The sequence below is a fragment of the Cynocephalus volans genome, chromosome 4 (genome assembly GCF_027409185.1).
Source record: "Cynocephalus volans isolate mCynVol1 chromosome 4, mCynVol1.pri, whole genome shotgun sequence".
In the NCBI taxonomy this organism is placed as follows: domain Eukaryota; kingdom Metazoa; phylum Chordata; class Mammalia; order Dermoptera; family Cynocephalidae; genus Cynocephalus; species Cynocephalus volans.
The window spans coordinates 156,613,411-156,641,350 of NC_084463.1; the positions used below are offsets into that span (position 1 = coordinate 156,613,411).

Genomic DNA, 27,940 nt, shown 5'->3' on the forward strand with positions numbered 1-27,940 from the left:
GCATTAGGACTTTTTTTTCTTTCTTTGTGCTTTTCAGTATATTCCAAATTTTTACAAATAACCATAGATCGCTATTACGAGGGGATTAAAAATTGAGTATCTCAGAAGACATGATAAAATTAGTGCTAAAACAGGATCCACAATTATATATATATATTATGGTCCCAGTCTACAAAAGAGAATGTGAATTAATACCATATACATATCCCCCCAAATGTATTTGCAGAGGAAAAATGAAGCTAAAAGGAATAATTCCAAAGTTAACAGCTGCGATCTCTGAGTAGTAGGTTATCAGGCAAATTTTTTTTTTCCTAGAATTTCTACATGACTTTTAGAGCCACAAAAATTGACTGTTTTAGGGCCAGCCCTGTGGCTCACTCAGGAGAGTGCAGTGCTGATAACACCAAGGCCACGGGTTCGGATCCTATATACAGATGGCCTGTAGGCTCACTGGCTGAGTGTGGTGCAGACAACACCAAGCCAAGGGTGAAGAAGATCCCCTTACTGGTCATCTTTAAAAAAAAAAAAAAAAAAGACTTTTAAAATCCAGTGGTTCTCTGTACCACACTCTAGGTCAAATTTAAGTACATGGTAAAGTCTGTCCATTTCTCAGTTATTACCTGGATAAGCTGTTGATGAGCCACATTACCACAGAAGAAAGTCTGCTGATCGTCCACAAAACCCATCAGCTCCGTTTCTTCCACCTCCTCTCCATTCAACATGAGAACTCTGCAGCAGAATGGAAAGCCTGGGTCAGTCTGGAACCAGCTTCCCCGCCTCGCGACCTTCACACCAGCACCTGAGCTGGCACCAGACCCATCCTCACCTTGTCTGGCCCACAAAAGAAAGCACCAAAGTGTCATCAGTCTCACGGTTAGGGTCAGACCGCAGTGGCCATAAGCCTGCAACAAGGACCAAGGATTAAGATGCATGCCACAGACCAACACTCAGCTTCCACATCTAAGAAAAGGGCAGCCTGACAGCATGGGAGGATTTCAATTCCTGAGCTGAAATCCCCTCCTTGCACCTTCCTGACTTTAAGACTCTGAAACAGGGGGCTAGCCAGTGAGCTCAGCTGGTTAGAGTGCAGCCTTATAACACCAAGGTCAAAGGTTCGGTTCCCCATACCGGCCAGCTGCAAAAAAAGACTCTGAAAAAGATATTTTAAGACCTGTTTTCAGCCTGATATTTTACATTTTTATTTTGGTTTTGGATTGGATAATACATATCCATGATTCAAAGTCAAAATTTATTTTTAAAAAAGTACACAGAGAAGTCTTATTCCCACACCTCTCCCTCCAACCCACCTCCAAATAAGTAATCAATAACAGTTTCCTTTTATTCTTCTAATTTGTTTTTTTTAATTAAGGTAAACAGGGTAAACACTGTACTACAAGCAAATACAAATATAAAATAGCTTATCTTACACTGTTCTGCACCTTGCTTTTTCACTTAATATAAGTTGGCATCCTTATCAGAACATAGTGTTTTCTCATTTTCTGTACCTGCACAGTATTTGTGTGGATGTACCAGTTCATCAACAAGTCCCCACTAATGTACCCTTGTTCAGTATTTTGCTATAACATACGATACCACAATGAATAAACTTGTATTAATGTCATTTTATACATAAGAAGTTCTATGGGATAGATTATCAAAACTGTGATTGCTAGATAAATCACTAAATGCAACTTCTAATAATTATGCCAAATTCCCTTCTATGGAGGGTACATGAGCATGTTTATTTCCTCATAGCCTCACTAACAAGTGTTGTCAACTTTTGTACTTTGGTCAGCTGGTAAAGGACAGTATTGCTGTTTACTGTGATCTGCATTTCTCTTATAAGCAAGGCCCATTACCTGTCCACTCACATCCTTTGTCAATTTGGGGACAGGACATTTGGTGATCTTCTTTCTAGAAATTTTTTATAAATAAGGGAGATTGAGCCTTTGTCCATAAGATGAATTACAAATATTTTTATGTAGTTTGTCCTTTCTTCTCACTTGGCTAATAGTGTTTTGCTCTGTTTTTGCTATGCAGAAGTGTTTTATTTTTATGTAGTCAAATTTATCAATCTTTCTTTTTGGCTTCTGTACTTTGAATAATAGTTTAAAAGATCTGGCTGGCCAGTTAGCTCTGTTGGTTAGAGCACAGCCTTATAACACCAAGGTCACAGGTTCGGACCCCCTTACCAGCCAGCTGCGGTAAACGAATGAATGAATGAATGAATGAATGAATAAATAAATAAATAAATAAATAAAAGACCTTCCTCACTCCAAAATTAGAAAGGAATTCACTAACTTTTTATTTTAGCTTTTGTATGGCTTCATCTTTTACATTAAATATTTGATCCTTTTAGATTCAAGCAAGGTATACATTGGGTAGTATGGATCCAAACTTATATTTTCCCAAATGACTGTCAGTTATCCCAACACCATTTATTTATAAATCCCACCTTTATCTAAATGAGTTGAGATGCCACCACTATCAAATACTAAATTTCACATGAAATTGTGTCTATTTCTAGGCTTTTTAATCTGCCCGTGAGACTTTGTAGTGCACTGACACTACACTTTTAAATACTAAGGTTTAATAGTATGTTTTAGTATCTAGTAGCGGGCCGGCCCGTGGCTCACTCGGGAGAGTGCGGTGCTGATAACACCAAGGCCCCGGGTTCGCTCACTGGCTGAGCGTGGTGCTCACAACACCAAGTCAAGGGTTAAGATCCCCTTACCGGTCATCTTTAAAAAAAAAAAAAAAAAAAAAAAAAGTATCTAGTAGGACTAGTCCCACACCTCATTGCTTTTTTAAGTTTTCCTGACTACTCCTGCTTCTTCCTTTTTCCATTTGGACTTGTGTAGGTCAAAGAAAAAAATCTATAGATATTTCTATTGAGATACATTAAATATAAAAATAAGTCAAAGAGAAAACAGCTTTATAATGTTGATTTGTACACCTTAGTATGTCTTTTTCATTTGATCAATCTATTTTTTTAATCCTTTTGGAGTATTTTAAAGTTTTCCTTGTATAGGTTTTGCACATTTCTGGTTAAATGTATTCCTTGGTATCTTATCATTCTGCTGCTGCTGTAACTTGTCTCTTTTCCTCTACTACACCTTCTAATTGACTGTTTACATGAAAGCTATCAATTTCAGTACATTAATTTTATATCCTGCTATCTTAATGAATTCTTATTGTCTGTAGTAGCTTTTCAGTGGATTCTCTTGGGTTCTGCAGTTATATGATCTCTTCCTTCCTGATTTCATATACCTCTATTTCACCTTACCGCATTTAAAAATTTTTTTTATATTCTGAATTAGTTTTTAAAGATGTGCTTCCTGTACACAACCTTGAGTTGATTTTGCTTTAAAATTCAATCTGATAATGTATACAAATTCACCTTTTCTTCATAATAGGTGAGTTTAGCCCATTTACATTTTTTTAATCCCCTATGTGATGGCAGTCCATTTACATTTCACTGATATAACAGATATGTTTGATATCAATTCTTTCATACTGTTTTAGGTTATGTCTGCTATTTATAAATTGTAAAAGTCTACCACTATGTAGCCTTTCTCTGATTTTTTTTTTATTATAATTCTACTGCGATTTAAGATAATTTGTTATTTTTGTTCTAAAAGTTACATTTATACTTATACCTTTATATGGTATCCCTAGTCCCGTCCTTATGGATTCTATCAGTTCCCTTATATAAACAACACTAAATTTAACTTGTAATCTTTCTCACCCCAACTCCTCTACTCGATTTTATTTTATTTTATTTTTATTTAAAAGATGACCAGTAAGGGGATCTTAACCCTTGACTTGGTGTTGTCAGCACCACACTCTCCCAAGTGAGCCACGGGCCGGCCCTTCTACTCGATTTTAATCAATAGTATTCTGTCTTAAAAAAGTTTACTTGAGGGCTGGCCAGTTACCTCAGTTGGTTAGAGCATGGGTGTTGATAACACCAAGGTCAAGGGTTTGGATCCCCATACGGGCCAGCCACCAAAATAAAATAAAGTTTATTTTTGTACTTTTAAATATGTTTAAGCTTCTACCACTTGATCTGTCACTATGACTTTTTTTACTCTTCATTCGATCTTCTTTCCTCTAGCTCCTACCAAAATGCCTTCGCGACATGTAAAGAAGCCAATGTCACTCAAATAAGATCTGCATCCTACGTCCACTGAAAGGCTACCTTTGATGCCTGGTAAGTCAATGCTGGCATGTTCGTGGATTCCAATTCCATTCCGAATGATCCGCAAGGAACCTTCCTTAAAAGCCCCAGAGCAAGTGACCAGCTGCAAATAGAGAAAAGGTTTCTAAATAACCCCCTCAGGAGACTGGGGCAATCATAATGATGCCCAGAAAGTAAACAAACTATACCTAAATTCAAGGGTCCTTACTGCAGAGCCAGGTTTAAGGATACAGACTCAACAGAGGTTGATCTCCAAAGTCTCTTAAATTTACTGAGCGAACAGGTATCCTAGTCCAAGAAACAAAAAGCTCCTACCACTCTCAGCAAGCTTGCTTAGATCCTTAGAACATAGCTTACTAGAAAGAGCACAGGAGCCAGTGTCAGACACACCTGCCATTTATTAATTAGATGACCTTGGACAAGTTAATCTTTCTCAGCCCTAAGTCTCCTCATTTCTGAGGGGTTATGGATAATGTATATAAAGTCCCTGGCAGGCCAAGATAGGAACTCAATAAATGGTAGCTATCCTGTATCATTGGGATTAGTGAGTGAGGCCCTTAAACATATCTTCAGTGCACACTTCCCACTCTAGATAAGCAAAGCTAGGAGGACACAGTTTGAGTGGGCACACCAACTATTCATTTCCAGGATGACCCCTTACCTGCCCCTGCCCCTGCCTCTCCAGGTCCACCACACACATATCCACAATGGGTCCTAAATTGGTAAAGGTTTCCATGGCCACCACATAAGAGCCTTGTTCATTGCTGTCAACGTTGAGCTAAGAAGAAAGAACACTGTTAGTCCTAGAATGCCCTATCAGACCCACCCTACAGAAATGGTTATTATCTGAAAGAAACTCTCAATCCTCCTAGATCTGCCCTCTTGTGCTCCAATGGATGCTTCTAGAAGGGTATTGTTGACTAAGGAATTTGGTTGTCCTATAGGTGATCCACTAAACAGCCAGGGATTTCTAACCTGGAGTCCTACAGATTAATTTCAGAGAAGCAATGAATTTTTGGAAATTAATGTAAAATGTTTGCATGAATTTTTCTGCAGAGAAGGTCCAAATTCTTGTATTCTACAGGGGATCCATTACATTAGGCTATGACCTATTTGAGGGTAGGAGCTGGGTCTTGTTTATCATTGTATCCACAGCACCTAGCATCTTGCCTGGCACATTTGCTCAATGAACCATTAGGACAAAGAGTTAGTCAGAGGTAGGATGTCAAATTAACCAAGTAGAAAGCAGGATAGTAGAGATGTGAATAAACAGGAGAAATTCTGAGAGGCACCAAACACAAGGGAAGCTTGATGAAGAAATAGTGAGGACAGTGAAAAGAAACCAGAAAGAAGAAATTGTCTTTCTCACCTTCACAAGCTGGGAGTCACCCAGGCGAGACCCAACAAACACAACACCATTATCGAGGTACGTCAGGCATTCAGCAATAGAGGTCTGGAAGAAAGTCAGTGAATGAAAGAAATTGGAATAGACTCCATGTGAGATCCAGACATTGTCTTACCCACCTCTCAGACATCTGCTGAGAAAACTCTCAACTACAGGAAACAATTCTCCATTTCACCTCCCCAGGTCACACTAAGCAAAGATTTAGTCCTAAATCTCTGAAGTTTGTTATTCTTTATTTATCACATCCCTATACTCAGAAAAATCTATAATTTATCTTGCAGGTGCCTGTTCCAAACAATAATTTTAATCCCAACAGCTCCAGTATGCACAAAATTAGAAACCTCTAAAATTCATTGTGTAAGTATTAAACATTTTGGGAACCTCTTCTAGAATTAAATATCAACATTAGATTAATCTTTAATTCCAGATTGTAGCCCATCTTATTTCCCTTTCTTTTTATGCTTACAGTAGCATGCAGCAGCCTGTGAGATTTTCCAACATCAAACTCATTCAAAAATCAACTTCCACAGCAGGACTGACAGTTTGTTGTTAGGTGTTAAGTAGTATAATTCCCACAGTCGAGGAGTGGGACCACACATCTGGGGTCACTAGACACCTAGGAGAATGTGGCAGAGGAACAGGGACAAGCCCTACCTCTCCAAGGAGTTCCACACGGAGATCCTTGAGGGTGACGGTACCATCCATCTGTTCCTCCTTCTCTAAAAGCAGCATGAAGAGCCGTCCTTCCATGTCTCCCAGCAGATACCTCGAACCATTAGGGTCCACCCGATTGTGACATACAATTGTGCTTTGCTGCCAAGGGAACAAACAGTCATTAGAGATTTAGTGTATAACACAACTGGAAAGCAAACCCTGACAGACCACTCTCTTTACCAAATCCAGCCATTTTACCAGCAAGGAATCCCCTCAGCTAACATGTGTAATAGGAAATGAAGAGCTTCTTATTTTGAAGATAATTTTCTGAGGGGTGCAATCAATACATCTTAAATGTTTACTCATAGTTTATTATTCTACACTATTTATATAGAAATATATAGAATATATTATAAAGAATATAATATAAAGCAACTATAAGCATTTACTGGACTATGAATGCTACCACAGATTTCATTCTTTATCCTCAAAAACAAAGTAAAATTAAACTTTTAGGGCTTAATTTTTATAACTTGAAACTTTTATGACTAATTTTTTTAAAGTCTATATAATTCATCATATTACTTTATATTGACTTGAGCCCTAAGAACATTGCATTCAATAGAACTTTTTGCTTCTTAAATTTTGCACAAGTCCATGGAAAGGGTGGACCTATTTTGATCATTATTTCTCTTAGCTAGCAAGCAAGCGCTATGTAAGAAAACCAGGCCAATCTCTCTCTGTACTCCCGGTGATCAACACAATATCTTATGTGCATAGTGAACAGTGTGACAGACATCTCTGAATCTTCTTTTGACAAATGGAGAGAAAGGGAGGAACAGGGTGAGAAGAAAGAAAAGATGGAAGGAAGAAAAAAGTAAAAGAATGCTGCTCACCTTGATGATAGGAGGTGCAATCGCCAGGTATTTGTCGCCATTGTGATAGGTGATTGATTCCTGTCCAATGATGATGGCCCCTCCAAAGGGCTCTGGGACTGCAGGAGAAAGTCAGCAGCATTAGAATGTTAAGCACTTTGGACCTGACAAAACAGGAGCAGCAAGGGTACTGGTCTAGTTAACCCTGAGGCACACTTTAAGGTAATCATTATTTTAAAAAGGACATCAAAGCCCAGGGAACATAATAGCTTTTTTGAGATTCCTGTCTTAGAAATTTTAGACTAGCTGTTATCTAGTCCTGGTAATATTTTTATTGCCACTCTCGCTCCTGAGTGGGGAGTCTTCTCAATGCTCTTCCATGTGCGTTGTCCCCATTTTCTCTCCTAAACTTCTGATCCTTTCTAACTAAAAGCTTTTACATTTTTTTCCCTTGTGTCCACTCTCGTTCTTTAATTTACTCCATTATCAGGGCCACTATTTAGAGGAGCTAATTTTCTCTTAAGAATTTTAAAACTTCTCTACTGGGTGAGACAGACAACATGATATTGGGGAAAGAGTATAGGATAATGAATGAAGAGTCCTGGATTGTAGCCCAGCCTTTGTCAGTTTTGTACAGGCACGGGAAGTCACTCTGGCCCTGTTTCTGCATCTATGAAATGAAGAAGTCAGATATGTAAGCTCTCTAGGTCCCTTTCAGTTTTTTAATGTTATGCCTAGCAAGAAAGTAATGAGACTCATTTCCATTTGCCACTCTGTAAATCAGTCTCAGTGTTTTATAGTCAATCCCTCCACCCCAAGTGAAAGGAAAGTTGTACTTTTAGGGGGAAGAGTAAAAAACTGAAAATTTAAAAGATAGAAATGGAAAAAGCCAAAGAAAGCCCACTTAGAGAGAGGAGACACAGGGAGTGGTAAACAATGCACAGGCTGACAGCACTGAGCCCTGAAACAAAAGGCAGAGGTGGTGAGGAAGGGAACAAGAGTAGGGAACTGGCCCAGACCTGGGGCAAAGGCAAATTTCCTAAAACCCCCAACCAACCTGCAATCACCATGGAAGCTTCAGCTTCTACATTTTCCTGTTTCCAAGGGCCCTTATTGAACTCCTTCTCTCGGAGAGACACCTCGTAGGTTTTTACGTGCCGCCCCTGAGGGTCCTAAGGAGGGAAAGATGGAATGGTTATCTCTTAGGAAGGGTGAACCATGGGCTGGAGAGGGGTCCTGAAAGGGACAAGCCACCACCACTCAACATCTGACAATCCTGTCATGTCAGCCTTCCCAGCCTTCTCTATCAGTATACTGACAGTTACCAGCTGAGCCTGTGATTAATTTCTGGGTAGACTGCTGACATCTGAGAGCTACTGTTTCTAACAATTTAACCAACCAAGAAAGGTTTAAAGAACTAGAAAAATGAACTTGTCACATTGTACTAAGCACTATAAGAGACACTGTGTGTGTATGTGTGTGTGTGTGTGTTTTCCTTGGCCACATGAAACTTAAAAAGTAGATAAAGATAAAAACACATTGAGAAGGGCCGAGTCCGTGGCGCACTTGGTAGAGTGCTGCGCTGGGAGCGCGGCAACGCTCCCGCTGCGGGTTCGGATCCTATATAGGACTGACCAGTGCACTCACTGGCTGAGTGCCGGTCACGAAAAAACGACAAAAAAAAAAAAAAAAAAAAAAAAAAACACATTGAGAAGCTAAATCTAAGAGATTAAAAAAAAATTGATACAATTCTCAAAAGCATTCTAATAGGGTAATGGTAGGGAAAACAGAATTTACTGCTCATCTAAAGTTAGTCAAGGGTACCTGTACCAGCCAGTCAACAAAAAAAAAAGTTAGTCAAGGGCCAGTTAGCTCAGTTGGTTAGAGCATGGTGCTGATAACACCAAGGTCTGGGGTTTGATCCCTGTACCAGCCAGCCACTAAATAAATAAATAAATACATAAAATCAGTCAAAAACTTCAGTCTTGCCATTGTCAACATCACCTTCCCACCTTCCTCTCCTTTTTAATGAATCATGACTCATCAGTCCTGGGGCTCCCAAAGTCACCTTTAAGAGGCTAAAAAATAGGAAAAGGGGAGAAGACTACATTCAGTCAGTGGAAGATGGCTTCAATAATGGCAAGACCAGAGTCTAAAAAGTTATGGAAGGAATTCAACAATGTGTTTCACAGTAGGGACCATATCTTCAACACTGTGACAGTTCCTAAAGCATGAGTTCCTTTCATATGGCAGGCACCTAAAGACTTGTCAAACTGAATTTTTGGCATAAAACAGGAGACAGTCATTTTTAGTTGATGAAAAGATTTTCCCATCAAGGGGAAAAAAGTTCAAGCGAGGGTGTGGATTTGTGACTTTGAGACACATACAAAAATGAAGATCTGTTCACTGGCAGCTCTGGGGCCAGGAACAGATAGAGCCAGCCTTGAATAATCAACATCAATGTTTCAATGACCTGATACTAAAAAAACTGAAGAAAGGAGAGAAATTCTAAGTCTTTGTTTCAACTCTGATAGTTAATAAAAACCAAATAAAATCTCCTAGTTTCGGGGCCAGCCCGTAGCTCACTCGGGAGAATGTGGTGCTGATAACACCAAGGCCATGGGTTCAGATCCCATATAGGGATGGCTGGTTAGCTCACTGGGTGAGCATAGTGCTGACAACACCAAGTCAAGGGTTAAGATCCCCTTACCAGTCATCTTTAAAAAAAATAAAAGTAAATAAATAAATAAATAAAATCTCCTAAATTCAAGCTTATTCAATAGAACTTTATTCCAACCAGCCTCAGAACTACAGCATTTATGGTGACACTAAGAGATATACAAAAAGACATCCATATTTCCAGTACTTAAGATGGCTATCAAAGTATCTACGTGCCCTTACACTCTACATGGAACTGGACTATCATTTCCTTCTGTCATTCATTAAACCACATGCTATGTGACCCATTGTTAGAAGGCTGAGATTTTACCAAGTTACTGGCATGTTAGTCTGGTGCTCCACCACCCCACCCCCGCTTAATAGATCTGGACCAAAGAACAGCTGCCCAGGATCAGCTCTGCTAAAGTTTGAGGCACAGACTAAAATAGAAGTCAAGAGCCAGCAATTCACCAGAAAGTGAGTGCTAGACAAAACACAAACCTCTTCTTAGAAGGCACAAATCACCAAGACATTTTCTATTTGCTTATAAATGCAAATTCTACATCATTTCTCTATAGCTAAGTTTTAATAATCCCCTAGCAGCCACTAAGAGACTCAGACAGAGTATAAACTGGGTCACCCTATAAAATCTCCAAGGCCCACAACACGAGTGTAATCTCAGGATTAAAGCCTGCTAAAAGCCGTGGAGAGCTTGCCGCCTTCACAATAAATTCTACTGCACTCAAGAAGTAACCAAAATCTGATCCATACATTTCAGGACAAATACAACAAACACTTCTCCCTACCCCACCAAATTCAGACATTCAGATCAGCAAAAACTAACTCCCACCACACCAAACCATACAGTTTCTCCCTCTCTGTTCCTGATCCAGTACCTGGTAGACAAAGCAAATGGTAGGTGCTTGGCAACCATATAGGAACTTGACATCAATGACATGCAACTCCTCCAGGCGAATGTTAAAGGCCTTGAGCTCTTTATTGTCCCGATCCAGTGGAATAACCTTGAAAAGGCCATCGTAGAGTCGTAGGCCAATCATCCGGCACTCAGGGTCAATGATGCCAATAATGCCAGTCTCTGAGGGGCGGCCAATACGGTCCTGAGAAACAAAACTGGGATTAAGGAAGAACCTCAACACCCACAGAGTAACAGAGAACACTGGGCACCACTTTCTCAGGATGATTTTAGGAAAGGTAGTAAATGTAGTGGCATGTACTTGACACGCCAAGGAGTTCTCGCAAAATACTGAATCTCAATGAATTATCCTATCCCTTGGACTCTGAGTAAACTACAGAAGTCCTTTCTCCATAAAAGCTCAAACCCTTAGTATTTTCTCTGATCACATAGAGGGCTTCCCCCAGCACTTCAATTTTCTTCACTGAATCATGGATAGCCCTACCTGGAAAACTCATCAGCCTGAAGCAGCCACCTCACCTGGACATTGCCATGCGCTCGTGTAATGATGTCAATGCTCTCGCCACTCTGCTTATACTCCAGGATGCAAGCATTGTACTTAGCTGTCAAGATAAACAGCAGGTCCTTGCTCTCCCCCTGGAAACCAACATTATGCTATCAAAAGAGGTTTGTTTTTAAATAGGAATAACCTATCCAGCCTTTAAGCATTGTTCTTTAAGCATGCTAAGTTCTTTAAGAACTTTCAAATTCTTCTCTCCCTAAAGAGAAAACACATGGTGAGTTTGCAACCCACACTAGGTACACACTAGGTACACACCCTGAGGGTATGTACAAAAGGCCAGAACTGAAGCTGGTAAACATCTAGTCTTCGCTTTCATGATTATCTCTCTGCTCTATGTACAATGTCTTCCTCTATTCTGATCTCAAGATAATCTCAATCATTCCATTCAAATTCTGAAAGACAGATATAATGCCTCCTCCTCTCCAAGTATTTGCAGAAAGAGAAAAAAAATGTGGCAATAACAACAGAAGCTAAAATGGGTCTACAAAGTCTTACTTATTTAACCCCGAACTCAGAAAAATGAGTGTTTTGTTCAAAGAGTTATAATTAAAACTTTGAACCCATTGCTTCCTTGTCAGATTCAGTTAAGATATAATGAAGCAGGGCCAGCCCATGGCTCACTTGGGAGAGTGTGGTGCTGATAACACCAAGGCCACGGGTTCGGATCCCTATATAGGGATGGCCAGTTAGCTCACTTGGGAGAGTATGGCGCTGACAACACCAAGTCAAGGGTTAAAATCCTCTTACTGGTCATCTTTTTTTTTAAAAAAAAAGATATAATAAAGCAATGTGGTGGCTACCTGGATGAAAATATTTGAATTAAAATAGTGATAAAAATAATGATGATGAGAATTGTTAACAGTGAACCTGAGGGAGTGGGTACTATTATCCCCACTTTCTAGACGGGGAAATCAAGGCTCTGAGAGGTGCTTTAAGTGACAACTAAAGTGACACCTAAAGTCAGAATTAGTCAGGAATGAAGCCAGCGGTGCCCCACTCTATAGCCTACCCTCTGAATCACTATGCAGTATGGTGACCTGCATTTCAAACTGCTTTAATTTCTCCTTCCTGAAGAAGTCAACTTGATAAATTTTTCCCTAATTTATCTCTCCTTCTACTTCTAGGAAGCTTGTTCAAAAAGTATACAATGAAATCTGCCACTCAAAGAGAGAAGCACGTTTCTCTTCTAAGCCTTACTCCACACATTCCAAGCAATCATATAAAACAACCTGTAACGAACAGTTCTCCTCTCACTGCTTGTCCCAACTCAGAACACTTACCTTGGGCCTGAAAAGTTCCATGACAGCAATCTTCCCATACATGCCCACCTCCTTGACTGGCCGAAGCCCCTCAGCGGTAACCACATAGATCTCTAATCTTGTGTTTTTGGCAATCAACAGGTTCAGGTCTTCAGCTGAAGTAAAATGTCCTGAAAGAACAGATCTAACTTTTGAAGCAAAAGGAAGGGCCTCCCAAGCTCTCCTAAATAATCCTGTCACTTTCTACCTAAATACCTCCAGAATTCTCACTTACTTTACATATTTCTCCGACTCCCTCCATTTACTCCCCTTCTTGCCAAATCTGGCACCTCAAAGAGTCTCACTTCACACATTCAACAAAGCTTCTTCCCTAATCTGACTAAGAAAACTAGACTGAACCTAAGAGCAACATGCCCTTCAATTGACAATGACTGTGAAAAACCTTCAGATGGCTCTGTCCCTCAAATTTCCCTTTTCCTATTACAGTGGCAGACTCTAACAGAGGATGCTGGTCAAAGCGTTCATTCCTTCTAATCCTCATCTAAGGTCTCAAAATACTTCTACCAAACAGACCAGGTCAGATGAAAAAAATTCCCAGAGCTTCACATTAAAACACTGTTTTGTCCACATTCCTCCTAGTAGTCTACCTATACCCCCATCCACACTCTCAGCCACCTACAACTCTACGAACAACAGAGTTTTGTTCTGGAATCATGATTAGGATTTACATAAGCATACAAGTTTGGGTTCTGCGTATTCAGCTGAGAGTGTGGGTGCAAGATGGTCATTCCCGGGTTCTGTACAACGGTGTCCTTAACAATCCTTGCACACCGTCAACAAGGCAAACCCAGCACTGGCCCGGGCCAACCAAACCCTCTTCTCCAGCAGCGGCCTCCTGTAAACAACAGCCTCAGGCAGAGGGGTAAGGCTGGAGAGGGCTCCTCTCCCTCTGTGAGTGAGTGAGAACATTCCCCACATCCCTCCACCTTCCGGGCCCACTCAGACTTCCTCACATGAAAATTCTGACCCCAAAGTCGCCATCACCACCGCCCCTTCCCCTGACCACATGAGGCCAATCTCGGGGTCCAAGCACCACCACACAATCAACTCACACTTCGCTCTCTGTCCCACTGGGCCAGGTTTGTCCTCGAGGCCAAGTGACCTCCCAGGACGACAGGGGACCCTCAAGAGCAGTTTTTAATCCCCGAAAGGCGCGTGTTGAGACAGCTCCTTCGAGGTCGTGGGGCTGAGGGAGGTTCCCTGGCCGCCAGCGCCTTCCATTCCCCGGGCCCGGTCCTGCTCGGCCGCCCCTGGAGCCGCGGGCCTCCCTAGGCCTCGGTTCCCCTCCGCTCCCTCCCTCGCCGGGGTCTCCGGCCCTGGCAGCCTCACCGGTCACGCAGCCATTCACAGCGGTGGGCTTCTGTGCCGTTACCACATAGTTGTACGACATGTCTAGGCCTGGGGCGGCCCGTCGGGACCCGAGCGCAACGATAGAGAGCTGGACACGAGCGAAGAGACAGGCGGCCCCCACCCGCGCGCGGCGAACTCCACTGCCGCGGCCTCCGCCCCAGAGACACGTTGCAGGCCAGAGCGGCCGCGGCGCGGGGCATCACGGGACGGCCTCACCTGGCCTCTTGGAGGACTCACCGAGCCCGGGGTAGCCAACCAAGGGAAGCCCCGCCCACGGAGGCCCCTTCCCTTCCCTTACCGCCAGAGCCCGGAGTACCCGGATGAGGGCTCGCTGCGGGGGTTGTAAGTGGAACGGCGGTGGTTACCGAGGTGGCAGAGGCGGGCGTGAGCGGGAGGAGGAGGTGCGTCCTCGGAACTCGCCCGCCGACCCCCAACCCCACTTGTCCTTCCCCAGACCCTGCCCTCTCCCCCTTCGGTTGCTCCAGGAACCCTCGGGACTATTCCTGCGTTTGGAACCCGGAAGGGCTACACAGGCCTAGAGAGGGAAGTGACAACGACTTGTGCACATCCCAGACTAGAACCGTGCCTTCCTCCCCTCGGCTCCCAGTTCTTCCAAAGCCAGCCGGTGCCCTCAGCTGACATTAGAACGACCACCCTGCCTCACCTGTGGGACATCAGGATGCTCTCCTCTCCCCCTTACACTGTTTTATTCTTCTAACTTTGTGCGTTCAGTGCCCCGATTTCTGTACAGATTCTCACCCAAACACAAAAGTAGAATTTCGCTGTTGAGAACCTTAATGACCCAGGAGGGCAGTCAGCCCTGCAGCCAGGCCACCCCATTGCAGACAGGCTCCCCAAGGATCAGGAGGAGAACCACGTGGCTTGGAGCACTTGCAGAATGCCCAAGAGAAGCCAACCGCATTTTACAGATGAGGAAGCTGAGGTTCAAAGGGAATTGGTTTACCTAAGATCCTCCCAGGAAATCAATGCAGAGCTCATACACACACACACACACACAGTGAGCCCAAGACCCTGGATAACCCCAGGACACCTCTGAACCAGGCTGAACTAAGGGAAGCTAAAATGTTGTGGCTTACGTTTTGAGTTTTCTGTAGCAGGGACTCTGCCTGAGTTTGGAGGCACGGAATTATCAGCAGAAAGAACACAGCCTTTGTAGAAAGACTAGACATGGGTTTGAGGCCTGGCTCTTACCAGTATGACCTTGTAGAAGTCACTAGAGCTCTCTGAGTCTGTTTCCCAGAACTAAAATGGGTCAGCTGGCTCCCTCCTGGTGACAAAGGCAAGTAGGTGAAGATCTTTGTAAACTTTTTCACCATATGTGATGACTGTGTAAGAGATGAAGGTTACTCTTTGGGTCATTTTGCTCCTTGGTAATGAAGTGGGTGCTGCTCCTGGGCATAAAGGCAGCCCTGTGCGCAACATGGATCGATCCGTCTTCTGGCAGCCAATGCAGGAGTGAACCTTGTCAGCCCCATGCTTTTCTCCATCCTCAGCCCACGAACTAGAGTTTGGACTTGGATCGAAGTCTAGGGCAGCTCCCTTATTACCAGTGCACTAGAAGCATGATTGTGCCAGTCAGCTGCAAGTGCCTTTCAGCAGCTCCTATCATTACCCACTCCTGCAGGTGCTACTGCTGCTTCCACTGTGCTTGGACCCAGGTAGCACCCATAGGATCGTCCATCCTCTGGCAGCTCAGTGGGAAGGTGTGAACTCAGGTTGCTTCAGAGCCTCTCCGCCATGGTGAGTCCTATGGGGGCCAGGGCAGGGGAAGTACACTATAGTCTTAAAGCATTAGAATCCCAGCCCTGGGCATGCTGGAGCAGCTACCTCCTGAGGTTCACAGGTTAGGAGAGAAGGTCATCCTTTCTCTCATTTCCTGATCCATGCTTCCCTCTATTTCCTGGAGACAACTGGTCCCAGCCAGGTCTGAGCCTGCAGCCAGAGTCCCTCTGGAGCCCATCTGTCTCTGGTCTGGGTCATGCATTTAGATTAGATCATTAACACTTACCTTCTCTGTCATAGACACTGTACCAAATCCCAGAGAACCATGAAGATCGACTTTTGTCTGTTCCTGAGCCTAGGGCATGTGTAGGCTGGTCCCAGAGCTGGAATCTACAGTGTAGGAGGTTCACCATAGCCCTGGGCTTTGCTCCAAGCCACTCTAAAAATGATCTGAACCAAAGCAAGCTTTGAACAGATCTGGGTTCAAATTTCAGCCTGCCACTGACTGGTTCTGTGACTTCCTACAGAAGACCTCTCTGAGCCTCTTTTTCTTCATCTGCAATATGAGGCAGATTAAGGCCTGCCACCAAGTGGCTATGAGGTGTTGATCAGACCAGAGTCCTAGAGGCCTCTCACAGTGCCTGACTTCCTTTCCTTTTCCATCCCCTCACACCACTGGGAGCCAGGGATGTCCCCAAGCCCTCCTCTGGCTCTGGTGCAGGGATGGTTGAGAATCCCAGGCAAAACAGACTGTCAGGATGGGGAGCAGGGCACATTCTTGGATGGTGATGGTGCTGGAGGCTGGGCTTGGAGTTGAGACCTACTCACAACTTCACTGTATGTCCCAGCCCCTGGTGGGCTCTGAGACATGCAAGCTCATGCGCTTCCTAAGGCAAGACCTCTGTCACCCTACGCCTCCCTTCAGCCCTTCAGGAAAGCGGCATGATATGGCCAAAATGGAACCAGCTTGGAGCCAGACAGACCTGGACACTTGCTGGCTGTGTGACCTTGGGCAGAGTCATTTAACCGTGCCTTAGTGTCCTCACTGAGCCAAACTTTCCTTCTTAGAGTTGTTGGGAACATTAAATGATACATGCTCAAAAGCCCTTAGAACCAGGCCTGGTTCTTTAGTCACTGCTCTGCGGATCGAGCCTATCTTGTTATTTTGCTTGCTCCCTACTGAGCCAGGCTACTCTCCTCGTCGTGAAGCAGGTGACGCGGCCCTGGCCAGACCCAGGAAAGGCTGGCAGGGAGGCATCAGGACCAAATTTTGGTAAAGGAATTAGGTGCTGGCAGGTTCAGGAAGGAGCCACAGCTGGAATTGCACCTTGACAGGACCTAGCTCAGCTCTGGCCACCCCCAGCCGCCACCAGGTGGCGCTAGGAGGCCGGTCCTTGAGGCCCATATTGGTCCCTATTCTCACTCTCAGGACAAAGGCAGGGGCGCATCCCAGCCTGCAACCCTCGTTCAGCTGGCTCCCTCATATTGAGCTTTTACTACATCACAGGCATATTATTGTTTTACTAAATCCCAATTTTACGGAGGAAGAACAGAAGCTCAGAACAGTGAGGTAGCTTCACTGAGTTCCTATAGCTAATGAGAGGCAGGAGTGGGATTTGAACCCAAGTTCCCATGACTGCAGAGCCCAAGCTCTCACCTACCCCAGCCCCCATGCTGCTCACTTCTGCCTGCAGCCCTGTGTCAGCTCTGCTGAGCCGGCAGCACCTCCCTGTAGCTCCCAGGCCAGCCTGCCCACATATCCCTACAGGTCACTGGTCGCTCAAGTCATTCTAACTCACTTCCTGGGGCCACCACACTACTTTGCACCCCCAGACCTTGGTTTGTACACGCCCTCTGCCTAGAATGTCTTCCTTTTTCTCTCCCCCATTCTCCCTGCTCCCTTTTGCCTGCCTAACTCCTGCTGGCCCATCACAGAGACCTCCAGGCTTCAGGGCCCTCTCAGGAGGCTGCGGTTCCCTCCTCTGTGTTCCCATGGCCCATGTGCATTCCTCTCATGTAGCACTGCCCATAGTATGTGGAACTGACCTCTTTGTGTTTCCATCGAGGGCAGGAACAGCGTTCTGTTGATCTCTTTACATGCAGTGCTGGGCCTGGCACACCAAGAGGCTCAGGAAATGTTGTTTTCCCTGCATCAGAGCCCAGCTGGAAGAACGGAGGGTTGGGAGCCTGCTCAACCCCTTCCCCTGGTTCAGGAGCCTCAGCCTGAGGCTTCCGCCTCCTTTGACAGAAGAAAGGCATTGGGCCCCAATTTTACTAAAATTTTTTATACCAAGAACTCCACTTCTCCCATTTTCTTTGTATTGAAGCCATTTTTCAATACATCATAATTAGGTACTGAATAAAAAGTGATGAATTTATAAGAAGAGAACTCATAGAAACATCCATCTGGTAAAATGGGCCCAACTCAAGGAACTGCTGGCTCCCTGGATTTCCTGGGTGGACATGGAAAAGAGGTCTTTGCCACAGAAATGTGGCTGGGCAGGATGGGGTGTCCTGCAAACCACACCTTGGACTTCCTCTTCACTCCTCTCCCGCAGACCTCCAAGAAGCTGGTGAACTCAGTGGCAGGCTGTGCTGATGACGCCCTTGCTGGCCTGGTGGCCTGCAACCCCAACCTGCAGCTCCTGCAGGGCCACCGGGTGGCCCTCCGTTCTGACCTGGACAGCCTCAAGGGCCAGGTGGCACTGCTGTCGGGTGGGGGTTCTGGCCATGAGCCTGCCCATGCAGGTGAATACCCTGGGATGGGGGTAGGGTGCTGGCAGAGTAGATGGGGGATCGCGGGAGATCCTCAAGCCTGGTGTGAGGTGCAGGACACAACCCAGGCCTGGTTCTCACTCTCCCACTCGCTCTGGCTGTGAGCTGGAGCTAGTCACTGCCTCTCTCTCGATCTCAGTCTCTACATCTGTGAAAAGTATAAAGTGGGGCCAGATGATCTCTGAGGCCCTTCCAGCTCTGAGAGATGGTGATTCCATAAATCCTCCTGGCCTTCCAGGCCCAGCTGAGCTACCCCCTCCTCCATGAAGCCTTCCTGACTCTTCCAGCATAGAACAGTGTCCCTCTTCTGAATTCCCACCCTGCCATTTCCCACACACGGAGAGTCCTGGGTTGTTTCCTGTTTGGTGCCAGGGATATGAGCACTCCTTGAGAGCTTCTGGAGGGCAGAGACCAGGCCTTGTATCATTTATACCTTTTCTGTCTCCCTTCTGCAAGTCCATTCATTTATTCAGCAAACATTAATGAGCCCACCATGTGTCTGGCACCAGGAATACAACAGTGAACTAGACCGACAGGGTCCCTGTCCTCATGGAGCTTATATTCTACTCTAGGGAGACAGATAGTTGCCAGGTGAACATGTAAGTGAGTGAGATCGTTCCAGAGAGTGCTAAGCGGTGTAATAAGACAATAAAGCAGGGAAAAGGGACAGTGAGTCCCCTGGGCTGGTGGGTAGGTGCTTCAGGAGAGGAGGTCAGGGAAGACCTCTCCAAGGAGATGACTCCTGAGGAGGCAGCCATGTGAAGCTCTGAAGGGAGAGCAGCTCAGGTGCTCTTCTAGCACCAGCGCACAGTAGGGCTCACTAAACCCTGAAGCCCAAGAGTGTGGGAAGCCCTGGTGACTACAGGCACAGTCCCCACCCAGCATCCGCACCCCACCTCCAGGTTTCATAGGGAAGGGGATGCTGACGGGCGTCATCGCAGGAGCTGTGTTCACCTCCCCGGCGGTGGGCAGCATCCTGGCGGCCATCAGGGCAGTGGCCCAGGCTGGCACAGGTGAGGCTGGCCTGTGGAAGGGGCTGCTGCGGGGAGGGCCCATGTGGAGTGGGGTGAGGGTGAGCACTGATGGCACCTGCAACTGCTCCTGCAGTGGGGACCCTCCTCATCGTGAAGAACTACACTGGGGATCGGCTCAACTTCGGCCTGGCCCGGGAGCAGGCCCGGGCTGAGGGCATCGCTGTGGAGATGGTGGTCATTGGGGATGACAGTGCCTTCACTGTCCTGAAGAAGGCAGGCCGGCGGGGGCTCTGTGGCACAGTGCTCATACACAAGGTGAGCTTCCACACCTGCAACACTGAGGCTGGCCAGCCCCATCCAGCCTTCTCTCTCCAAGGCAGCACCTGTAACTGGACCTTTCCAGCCACCGCATCCCTCCCCAAAGAAGCCACCCCTTCTCTCTCCCCGGTGCTCCCTGACTTGGGAAGGCCCCACCATCCCCTCAACTACCCGGGCCCAGAACACAGGCATTCTCCCCGACCTGTCCCTTCCATCACCCACACCCAAGCAGTTGCCCCATCTGGCGGTTCTCTCCCAAATGCTCTATAACACACATCCTTCTCAGACCCTGCCCCTCCTGCCCCAGCCTTGGCTCAGGGCTCTTCTGCTCAGGCCCAGATGGCTGCAGCCACCTCCTGCCTGGGATCCCCTTCCTGCTTCCTGCCTTCCTGCCTTGCCAGTCTGTTCCTCTCACAACCACCAGAGGTGTCTTTCAAACATGTGTATCCAACCAGGATGTTCGCCCACTCAGAGCCCTCCTCTCGGGTTCCTAGAGTCAACCCAAGCTCCTCAGTCAGGCTTGTCACACTCCTGCCCCACCTTCGTGAGTCCCCATCTTCATCTCCCATCACCCCTACCTTCTTAGGCTCCATTAACACCGGGTCCCTGTACCTGCTGGGCTGTGGCCCATCTCTGTGGCTTTGCTGATGCTGTATCTATGGCCTGGAAAATACTTTCCCTGTCCAGCTTCCTTGTGGGTTGTCTAAAATGGCCATTCCGTAGAGGCCTAGCTCTGATGTCTGCCCACCTGGGAACCTCTCCCTGATCTCCCTACTACCCCGAGCTGGCTAGGACCCCCTCCTTAATGCTCCCGTACTGTCGTGTGTGGACTCCGTCACTGCACTTACCGCCTTGCATAAACTTTCAATTTGTATGTATCTGCTTCCCCAGCACCCCCCCAGACTGTGAGTTCCTTGAAGGCAAGGACTGTGACTTAGTCATCCTTTTTTCTTTTCAGCACATACTGAATGCTTGGTAAAAATTGGGTGGGTGAATGAATGGATGGATAGATGGATGGGTAAAGTCAGCCACAGGATATATGCTATGGGAGAGAAAACTCTAGATTAGGAATCGGAAACTAGCCACCAACTGGCTGTGTGATGTTGGACAAGTCGCATCCCCTCTGTGGGACCATTTCCCTATTTGTAAAGTCCCTTCTGGCTCTAACAGACTGGAATTCTTAAAGATTCCTGGCAAGTACATTGTGAATGAGGGGAGTACTCTCTTCTGCCCTAAAGGTGATGGACCAGGTTGAGTGTGGAAATTCTAAGAGATTTCCCTTCTCAACAAGAAACTCATCCCCTGCCCATCTTCTACTGCCAAGTGGTTCAGCTCTTGGGGACTTATCTCTTGTGGCTACAGGTGGCAGGTGCCCTGGCTGAGGCAGGTGTGGGGCTGGAAGAGATCACAAAGCGGGTGAGCGTGGTTGCCAAGGCCATGGGTGAGTATCAGCCGAGAGATTGGGTGGGGAGGGGGGAACTGGGACAAACCTTGGGGCTAGGAGCTGGTTCCTGTAGGGTGCATGGGGGCTTTCCAGGTTACTCCCTAAGAGCTGACAGAAGATCTCCCTGGGGGCACTCCTGGGGACTGGACACCTTGCGGGCTGGGATTCCAAGGCATTTCTGCTGCCCTTCCTGACACCTGTTGCTGAGAGCAGAGGAGCCATCTATTTCATGCTTTGTTGTTCATAGGTACCTTGGGCGTGAGCTTGTCCTCCTGCAGCGTCCCTGGCTCCAAACCCACCTTTGAACTCTCAGCCAATGAGGTCGAGCTGGGACTGGGTAAGCTCGTGGCCGCCCCCATCCCAGCCAGGCCTGATCCCCTGCCTTGGGTTTTGCACATCTCTTATGCCCGGGGAGCCGTCTGCCTGGCCCTCTCCGCTCACCTGGAGCTGTCCCTTAGGTAGTCTTAGTAATTTTAATTAGGCACTTGAGGCCCAGACTGGCCCCATCTACCTGATTTCTGCCTGCTTTGCCCAAGGCTTCAGCCACATGGGGCTCTGGGCACCACCCAGCCTCTGCTCATACCATTCCTGGGCCCACCTCCCTCTGCCAAAATGCAGCCCTTCTTTCAAGGGCCATTCAAAGGCCACTCAGGCTGCAAAGATTTCCCCATTTCTCCCCTGTGCTTCCAAAGTGATGGGCACTGGCCTCCTATGGCCTCATGTGGCCACCTCTGGTTCAAGCCACTTCGGTTCCTGGCTCTCTTCACCACTAAGCCAATGGGCTCCCAGAGAGCAGAGACTCTGCATTTCTCATTATTCTGCCATTTCCACCCCCACTGTCCACATACACAGAGCCTAGCCTAGTGCTGAGCACTTAGTAAGTCCTAGACAAAAGCATTATGAGCGAATCTCCAGGCCCCGAGCAGGTCAGCTGTGACCACATCTATCTGCAGGGATCCACGGGGAAGCTGGCGTGCGCCGAATAAAGGTAGGAGGACTCCCTGGCCCAGGCCGGCCTAAGGCCAGGGTACCCTGATACCACTCACTACTGGATCCCTGTGACAGATGGCAACTGCCGATGAGATCGTGCGGCTCATGCTTGACCATATGACGAGCACGTCCAATGCATCCCACGTGCCTGTGCAACCAGGTGAGTAGCCTTCGTACCCCATCTCCCACCCCTTCCTACCCCTCTAGGCAGGGGGTGCCCAGAGAGTCTCACCTGGGTATCATGTCCACCCACAGGCTCCTCGGTGGTGTTAATGGTCAACAACCTGGGCGGTCTTTCATTCCTGGAACTGGGCATCATGGCTGATGCTGCCGTCCGCTCTCTGGGTAAGCCCCACACTGGGAAGGGCACCCTCCAGCCCTTTGAAGCTGGACATAGAAAATCAGCTGAGGTGGGGTCTGGTGCTGGCCCAGAAAAGGGGCTATGCAGCCAGAAGAGCTTGAGTTAGACTGTCACTCTGCCACTTAATTGCTGAGTGCCTTCAGCCTCTGTTTTCCTGCCCATACGTTGGCAGTAATAACAGTACCTGCCTTTTAGGATTGTTGTGAGGATTAAATGAGACTAAACATGCATAAGACACCTCGCACACTTACTTAGCCCGACACCTGGTAAAGACTTAGTAAATGAGACCTATAACCACACAGCTGTCCCTAACGAGGGGACGCCTCCAGGCAATGTGGTAATCTGGGGTGTCACTGAGGGATGCATTGAGGAAATCAGGCCACCTACCTACTCACCTCTGGGCCCCAGCTTCCAAGGTCCTTGTTTTTCTGTTATTCTGTTTCTTCCCCTAATGCTTGGGGCAGGGCAGGGTGGGGCAGGGTGGGGTGGGGGTGAGGTAATGCCCCTCCTTTCCTCATGGACTCCATGCTCTGGTGTTGTAGAGGGCCGTGGGGTGAAGATTGCCCGTGCCCTGGTGGGCACCTTTATGTCAGCACTGGAGATGCCGGGCATTTCTCTCACCCTCCTACTGGTGGATGAGCCCCTCCTGAAACTGATAGGTGAGACTGGGAACCTGGGGTCACCCCAGACGGGGCTCCTTGTAGCTGGAAGGAGCCAGGGAAACTTGTGGAGCCCCCAGCGGGACTGACCATGACAATCAGGGCTCTGGACTCTGTGAAGAGGCCTTCTCTGACTTCTCCAGCTCTCACTTGACTGTGGAGGAACTGGTATAAGGATCTTCCTCAGATCTGTCTGACCCTTTCCCCAGGGACCCTCCCTCCATCCCCTTGTATACAGTAAGCACTCACTATATGCTTGGGGTGGACTCCCTCCAGGGCTACTGAGGGAGCCAGGCCACAAGGGCCAGGTGGGGAGTCCAGGCCCCAACTGATCCCTGGCTAGCCGTGCCTAAGAGGGTTATCTTGCTGTTCCTAGATGCTGAAACCACCGCAGCAGCCTGGCCTAATGTGGCCAAAGCCTCCGTGACTGGGCGGAAGCGGAGCCGGGCAGCCCCTGCAGAGCCCCAGGAGGGCCCTGATTCCATTGCTGCAGGAGGTACCAAGCCCTGCTGTTGGGGCAGGAGCAGGCTTCCTCAGTGGCCTAGGGCTTTGGCCTGAGCCCCTGTGGGGGCAGGGGTGCACTTCCCATACCAGTCAAGCTTAGTTGTGAGAAGGGCCAGGCGGGTCTCTTCTCTGCTGTCCTCCCTTTCCAGGCTTAGCCTCAAAGCGTATCGTGCTTGTGCTGGAGCAGGTGTGCACCACCCTCCTGGGCCTGGAGGAACATCTTAATGCCCTGGACCGGGCTGCTGGTGATGGGGACTGTGGCACCACCCACAGCCGTGCTGCCAGAGGTTGGTGCCAGGGCCCCTCTGGGGTCTGGAGAGGAGCTGGTATGGCACATTGGCTCTTAGATTTTGGCATTTCATGAAACAGAACAATTTCCAAAACATTTGCAGTGCTGACATGGGGTTGCCAACTTTTATTTTGCCACGTGAGTGAGGTCATTCACAAATCTTTAACACCCCTTTCACCTGTTTTCCTAAAGACAAGTACGATCTTACATTGCACATGTAGGAGGACTAAAACAATCCTTCACATGAATATCTTAGAATTCAAGCAAAACTCATTTTCATGTCCTTGTTTCTCTCAGTTTACCCAGATCAGTGAAAAGCTCTTAATTGTCCAGCACCATTCATTCCAGAAAAATGTATTTAGTGCCTGCCATGGGCCAGGCTCTGCTCTCTACTCCATGGATATGACAGGAAACAAAGATAGAAATCACTGCTCTCACAGCTTGTATCCTGGTGGGGGAAACACACCATAAACAAGGTAGATAAGCAAAACACAGGATGTTAGTGCAAAGGGCTAGAGAGAAAACAAGAAGCAGGGTATAAGGGCTGGCCCGTGGCTCACTCAGGAGTGTGGTGCTAATAACACCAAGGCCACGGGTTCAGATCCTATATAGGGATGGCCGGTTCGCTCACCTGGCTGAGCGTGGTGCAGACAACACCAAGCCGAGGGTTAAGATCCCCTTACCAGTCATCTTTTAAAAAAAAAAAGAAGCAGAGTATAAAATGTCAGGTCGAGGTGTTCAGGGCAGGCCTCACCTGCTAGGTGACTCATGAGGTTCCTTTCAGTTACCATTTCCCAGCCCCTCTCCAGACCGGGCATCCTTCATTTTGGTTCCCTCTCAACTTTTTCCAGCCCCCATTCATTCTTGCTGACAGTAAGGCTGGGTCCTTGGTTGGGGTCCGTATGAATAGAGGGAAGGTCTTGAAATTCCTCACCATATCTCTGTCTGCAGCCATCCAAGGGTGGCTGAAGGAGGGTCCACCCCCTGCCAGCCCTGCCCAGCTACTCTCCAAATTGTCCGTCCTGCTACTGGAGAAGATGGGGGGCTCATCTGGAGCGGTGAGTGCCGGCAGCCTCTGGGCCCTATCAGCTGCCAGGGAAGGATCCAGGTTGGCTGGGGCCCAGGCCACCTCCATGTGCTCAGCATTCTGGTCCTCCCAGCTCTACGGCCTGTTCCTGACTGCGGCCGCCCAGCCCCTCAAGGCCAAGACTGACCTCCCAGCCTGGTCTGCTGCCATGGATGCCGGCCTGGAGGCCATGCAGAAGTAAGCCAGAGTCCTGTGCCTTGGACCAGGGTGGGCTGGGGAGGTGGATGATGTCACCTGCTCCCAGTCTGGCCCTGTCCCCACCCCCAAGTGATTCCCTACAGTAAGCCTTGTTCATTTCCTTTCCCTGGCCAGGTATGGAAAGGCTGCCCCAGGGGACAGGACTATGGTGTGTATTCGGGCTGCAATCCAGCCCTTCTCCCTTTTGAGCCTACAAGCCCTAAAGGCCTCCCTTAGTGGCAGGGCCTCTTCTCAGCCCCCCTCTCCCTCACCTTGTCTAGCTGGATTCTCTGTGGGCAGCGCGACAGGAACTCCAAGCCTGGAAGAGCCCAGGGGCTGACCTGTTCAAAGTCCTGACCAAAGCAGTCAAGGTGAGTGAAGCTGGGCCCAACCACCCAGGGAGACAGGCTCAGAGCCACCAGGCTCCCATCTCCATGTGACCTTGAATAAGTTAATAACCTTCCTGTACCTCAGTTTCCTCCTCTATAAAATGGAGGTCAGTACCTATCACAGAAGGTTGTTGTGAGGCGCGGGATAAAAGTAGAGCCCAGCTCAGTACCGGGGACATAGCAGATCCCCTTTTCCTGATGGAAGTAGGTGAGTGGTGACCTTCCCACTTGGTGAGTGCAGCGGGTGCTGGCAGAGCTGGGACAAGAAAGTCAAAGGCCAGACCGTACAGGAACTCTGCCCTGGCAGGAAGGAGGCCTGGTGGCTGTCCTTGAACCTACTCCCACACCCACCCCCCCCTCAGAGTGCCGAAGCTGCAGCCGAGGCCACCAAGGATATGGAAGCTGGAGCAGGAAGAGCAAGCTATATCAGCTCTGCTCGGCTGGAGCAGCCAGACCCTGGGGCAGTGGCAGCTGCCACCATCCTCCGTGCCATCCTCGAGGTTTTGCAGAGCCAGGGTGTGTGACTCATGCCCTTGGCCTCAGCTCCTCTCTCTCTGCTGTGCTGAGGTGGCCCTTGTTAATTCCTTCTGCCTTCCAGCCATCACCTTCTCCCTCCCTCGCCCCCCAGGCCTGTCCTCTGAGTTCAGCAGGAAATCCTCCACCAAGCCTCCAGAACTGCTCCACAGCAGGCAGAGACAGCACCACCCTGGAGTGGGTCGCATGCCTCTCCAACACTGACCTTTCCCTCTTCAGGGAGAGTGGAGTCCCTGGGTCACCCCACCCTGCCCCAGCCAGCTCTGGGCTTCAGCAATAAGGCATTTTCTTTCCCTGAGCTATAGCACAGCCTGTAATTGGCAATACTAACTTGATTTAAGACTCCCTGTGAAAGGCCTTCGGTACCTGAACACAGGTCAGTGTGCAAAAGAAAGCTAATAAACCACATTGAAGCCACAAAGCTGCTACTTCCTCCAAGGGACCTTTCCCAAGCACGGGAAGAAGTGGGCCCACTGACGCCCCAGGGACAGAGGCCTCAGCCCTGGCTGCACAGCTCATGGCCCATCTCCCACAAGGCTGTCCTTGACCACCTGAGCCCCAGTGGCAAGGTCTGCTTAGCTGTCCTCCTTCCAGTGTACACACCCCACACCTGATGTACTGGAAGAATGGTGGAAAGGCTTTTCTCTGCACTGAATTAACAATTCAATGATACTTCAGAAATCAAATGGGCATCTGAGACCCCAGAAGGAAAAGAAATCACCATATTCTAAGGCTCAGTTGTAGATCAGAAACTGCAGCCAAGCCAGCCCCCAGGTTTCTTTCTAGAGCAATCACTGATGGCAGCTGGGCGAACAGGCGAGGCTGCTGACTGTGGTGCATGGTGGAGACAGCACAGCACGCACCTGGCAGGTCCTCAGTGTTGGGGGTGGCTAATAAAGATACTGGCCATGGACTCACACACAATTTGAAATCTGGTTGTGCTTTAAACCACCTACTTGAACTCAGGCCTATTATTTAGCCTACTGAAATTTTTAAGATCAGATTGTACCCATCTCACAGGGAAGTAAAAGCATTCAAATGAATTGGTGAAGGTGAAGCCCCAGTACAGTGCAAGTGTTCACTCACTGGGAGTCACTGCTATCACTAGTGTCAGGTGACCAGTCCTTCCAGGTAATCCGCTCCACCACCAGGTGGCATCTACAGCTGGCCACACCAGGAAAGGGACCCCCCAATCACCTACTTACCCAAACTTGGCTGCAGGCTCCCCCAGGCCTTGAGCTTCTGTGCCCAGGCTCCCCTGTCTGCCGGCCACACCACATGTCCCTATCACAAGGCTAGTGTTAGGTGTACAGGTGTACATGCCCAGCAGGTAGGAAGGAGACTGGCATCACAGTGGCCTGTGGATCCCGACCCTGCCATTTCCTGGCTGTGTGACCGCAGGCCAGTCACTTATCCTTTTTGAGTCTTGCTTTCCAGATTATAAGTGGGAAAAATTTCCTTCCTCATGAGATAGACACGTGCTCAAGCGCCCTTTACTTTGAAGGACATCCACTCATGCGTGAGTCACGCAATTCCATGACAATTGTGTGGATCTTCGCTGCCTTCTGGTTGGCCCTTCCCCAGGCCTGTAAGGGTCAGAGCTGTCCTGAGGCTTTTACAAGTTGTCCCAGAGCTCATTTAACAACGTCATTTCAGCGGAGGCTTTTGTTATGGACTGAATGTTTGAATCCCCCAAAATGCGTGAAGTCCTCACTTCCATGTGACAGTGTCAGGAGGT

General features: G+C 47.9%; 2 protein-coding genes across 3 annotated transcripts in view; one reads left to right on the forward strand and one right to left on the reverse strand.

Annotated features, from left to right (window-relative positions):
* DDB1 (damage specific DNA binding protein 1) overlaps nt 1–14,163 on the reverse strand; it is a 28,591-nt gene extending 14,428 nt beyond the window's left edge. Inside the window, exons 1-12 of the mRNA XM_063093566.1 lie at nt 13,938–14,163; nt 12,570–12,718; nt 11,247–11,363; nt 10,690–10,911; nt 8,193–8,307; nt 7,157–7,254; nt 6,261–6,419; nt 5,571–5,654; nt 4,863–4,979; nt 4,202–4,304; nt 827–902; nt 621–729 (exon numbers count right to left, since the gene is read on the reverse strand). Of these exons, the coding sequence (XP_062949636.1) occupies nt 621–729; nt 827–902; nt 4,202–4,304; nt 4,863–4,979; nt 5,571–5,654; nt 6,261–6,419; nt 7,157–7,254; nt 8,193–8,307; nt 10,690–10,911; nt 11,247–11,363; nt 12,570–12,718; nt 13,938–13,998 (1,410 nt within the window). The 5' untranslated portion in view covers nt 13,999–14,163. The remainder of the gene's footprint in view (nt 1–620; nt 730–826; nt 903–4,201; nt 4,305–4,862; nt 4,980–5,570; nt 5,655–6,260; nt 6,420–7,156; nt 7,255–8,192; nt 8,308–10,689; nt 10,912–11,246; nt 11,364–12,569; nt 12,719–13,937) is intronic.
* An 87-nt stretch (nt 14,164–14,250) lies between these two features.
* On the forward strand, nt 14,251–27,126 carry TKFC (triokinase and FMN cyclase). Of its 2 annotated transcripts, none has more exons than XM_063093141.1 (19): nt 14,251–14,300; nt 15,604–15,719; nt 18,260–18,449; nt 19,379–19,489; nt 19,584–19,765; nt 21,131–21,209; nt 21,460–21,549; nt 22,166–22,200; nt 22,278–22,362; nt 22,458–22,547; nt 23,106–23,222; nt 23,599–23,718; nt 23,876–24,013; nt 24,967–25,073; nt 25,176–25,279; nt 25,415–25,448; nt 25,561–25,650; nt 26,031–26,184; nt 26,297–27,126. In XM_063093141.1, the coding sequence occupies exons 2-19, from the start codon at nt 15,717–15,719 to the stop codon at nt 26,404–26,406; spliced, it is 1,839 nt and encodes a 612-aa protein (XP_062949211.1). In that variant the 5' UTR covers nt 14,251–14,300; nt 15,604–15,716; the 3' UTR covers nt 26,407–27,126. The 2 variants fall into 2 exon arrangements, with proteins under 2 accessions (XP_062949211.1, XP_062949210.1); XM_063093140.1 differs by having other exon boundaries at nt 14,264–14,359.
* The last annotated feature ends 814 nt before the right edge of the window (nt 27,127–27,940 follow it).

Excerpts from the sequence above, each read along its gene's own strand:
- TKFC (XM_063093141.1), top strand. Across the intron at positions 23,223-23,598 it reads GCCCCTCCTGAAACTGATAG|ATGCTGAAACCACCGCAGCA; the intron begins GTGAGACTGGGA and ends TGCTGTTCCTAG. Across the intron at positions 25,074-25,175 it reads TGGGGGGCTCATCTGGAGCG|CTCTACGGCCTGTTCCTGAC; the intron begins GTGAGTGCCGGC and ends TGGTCCTCCCAG.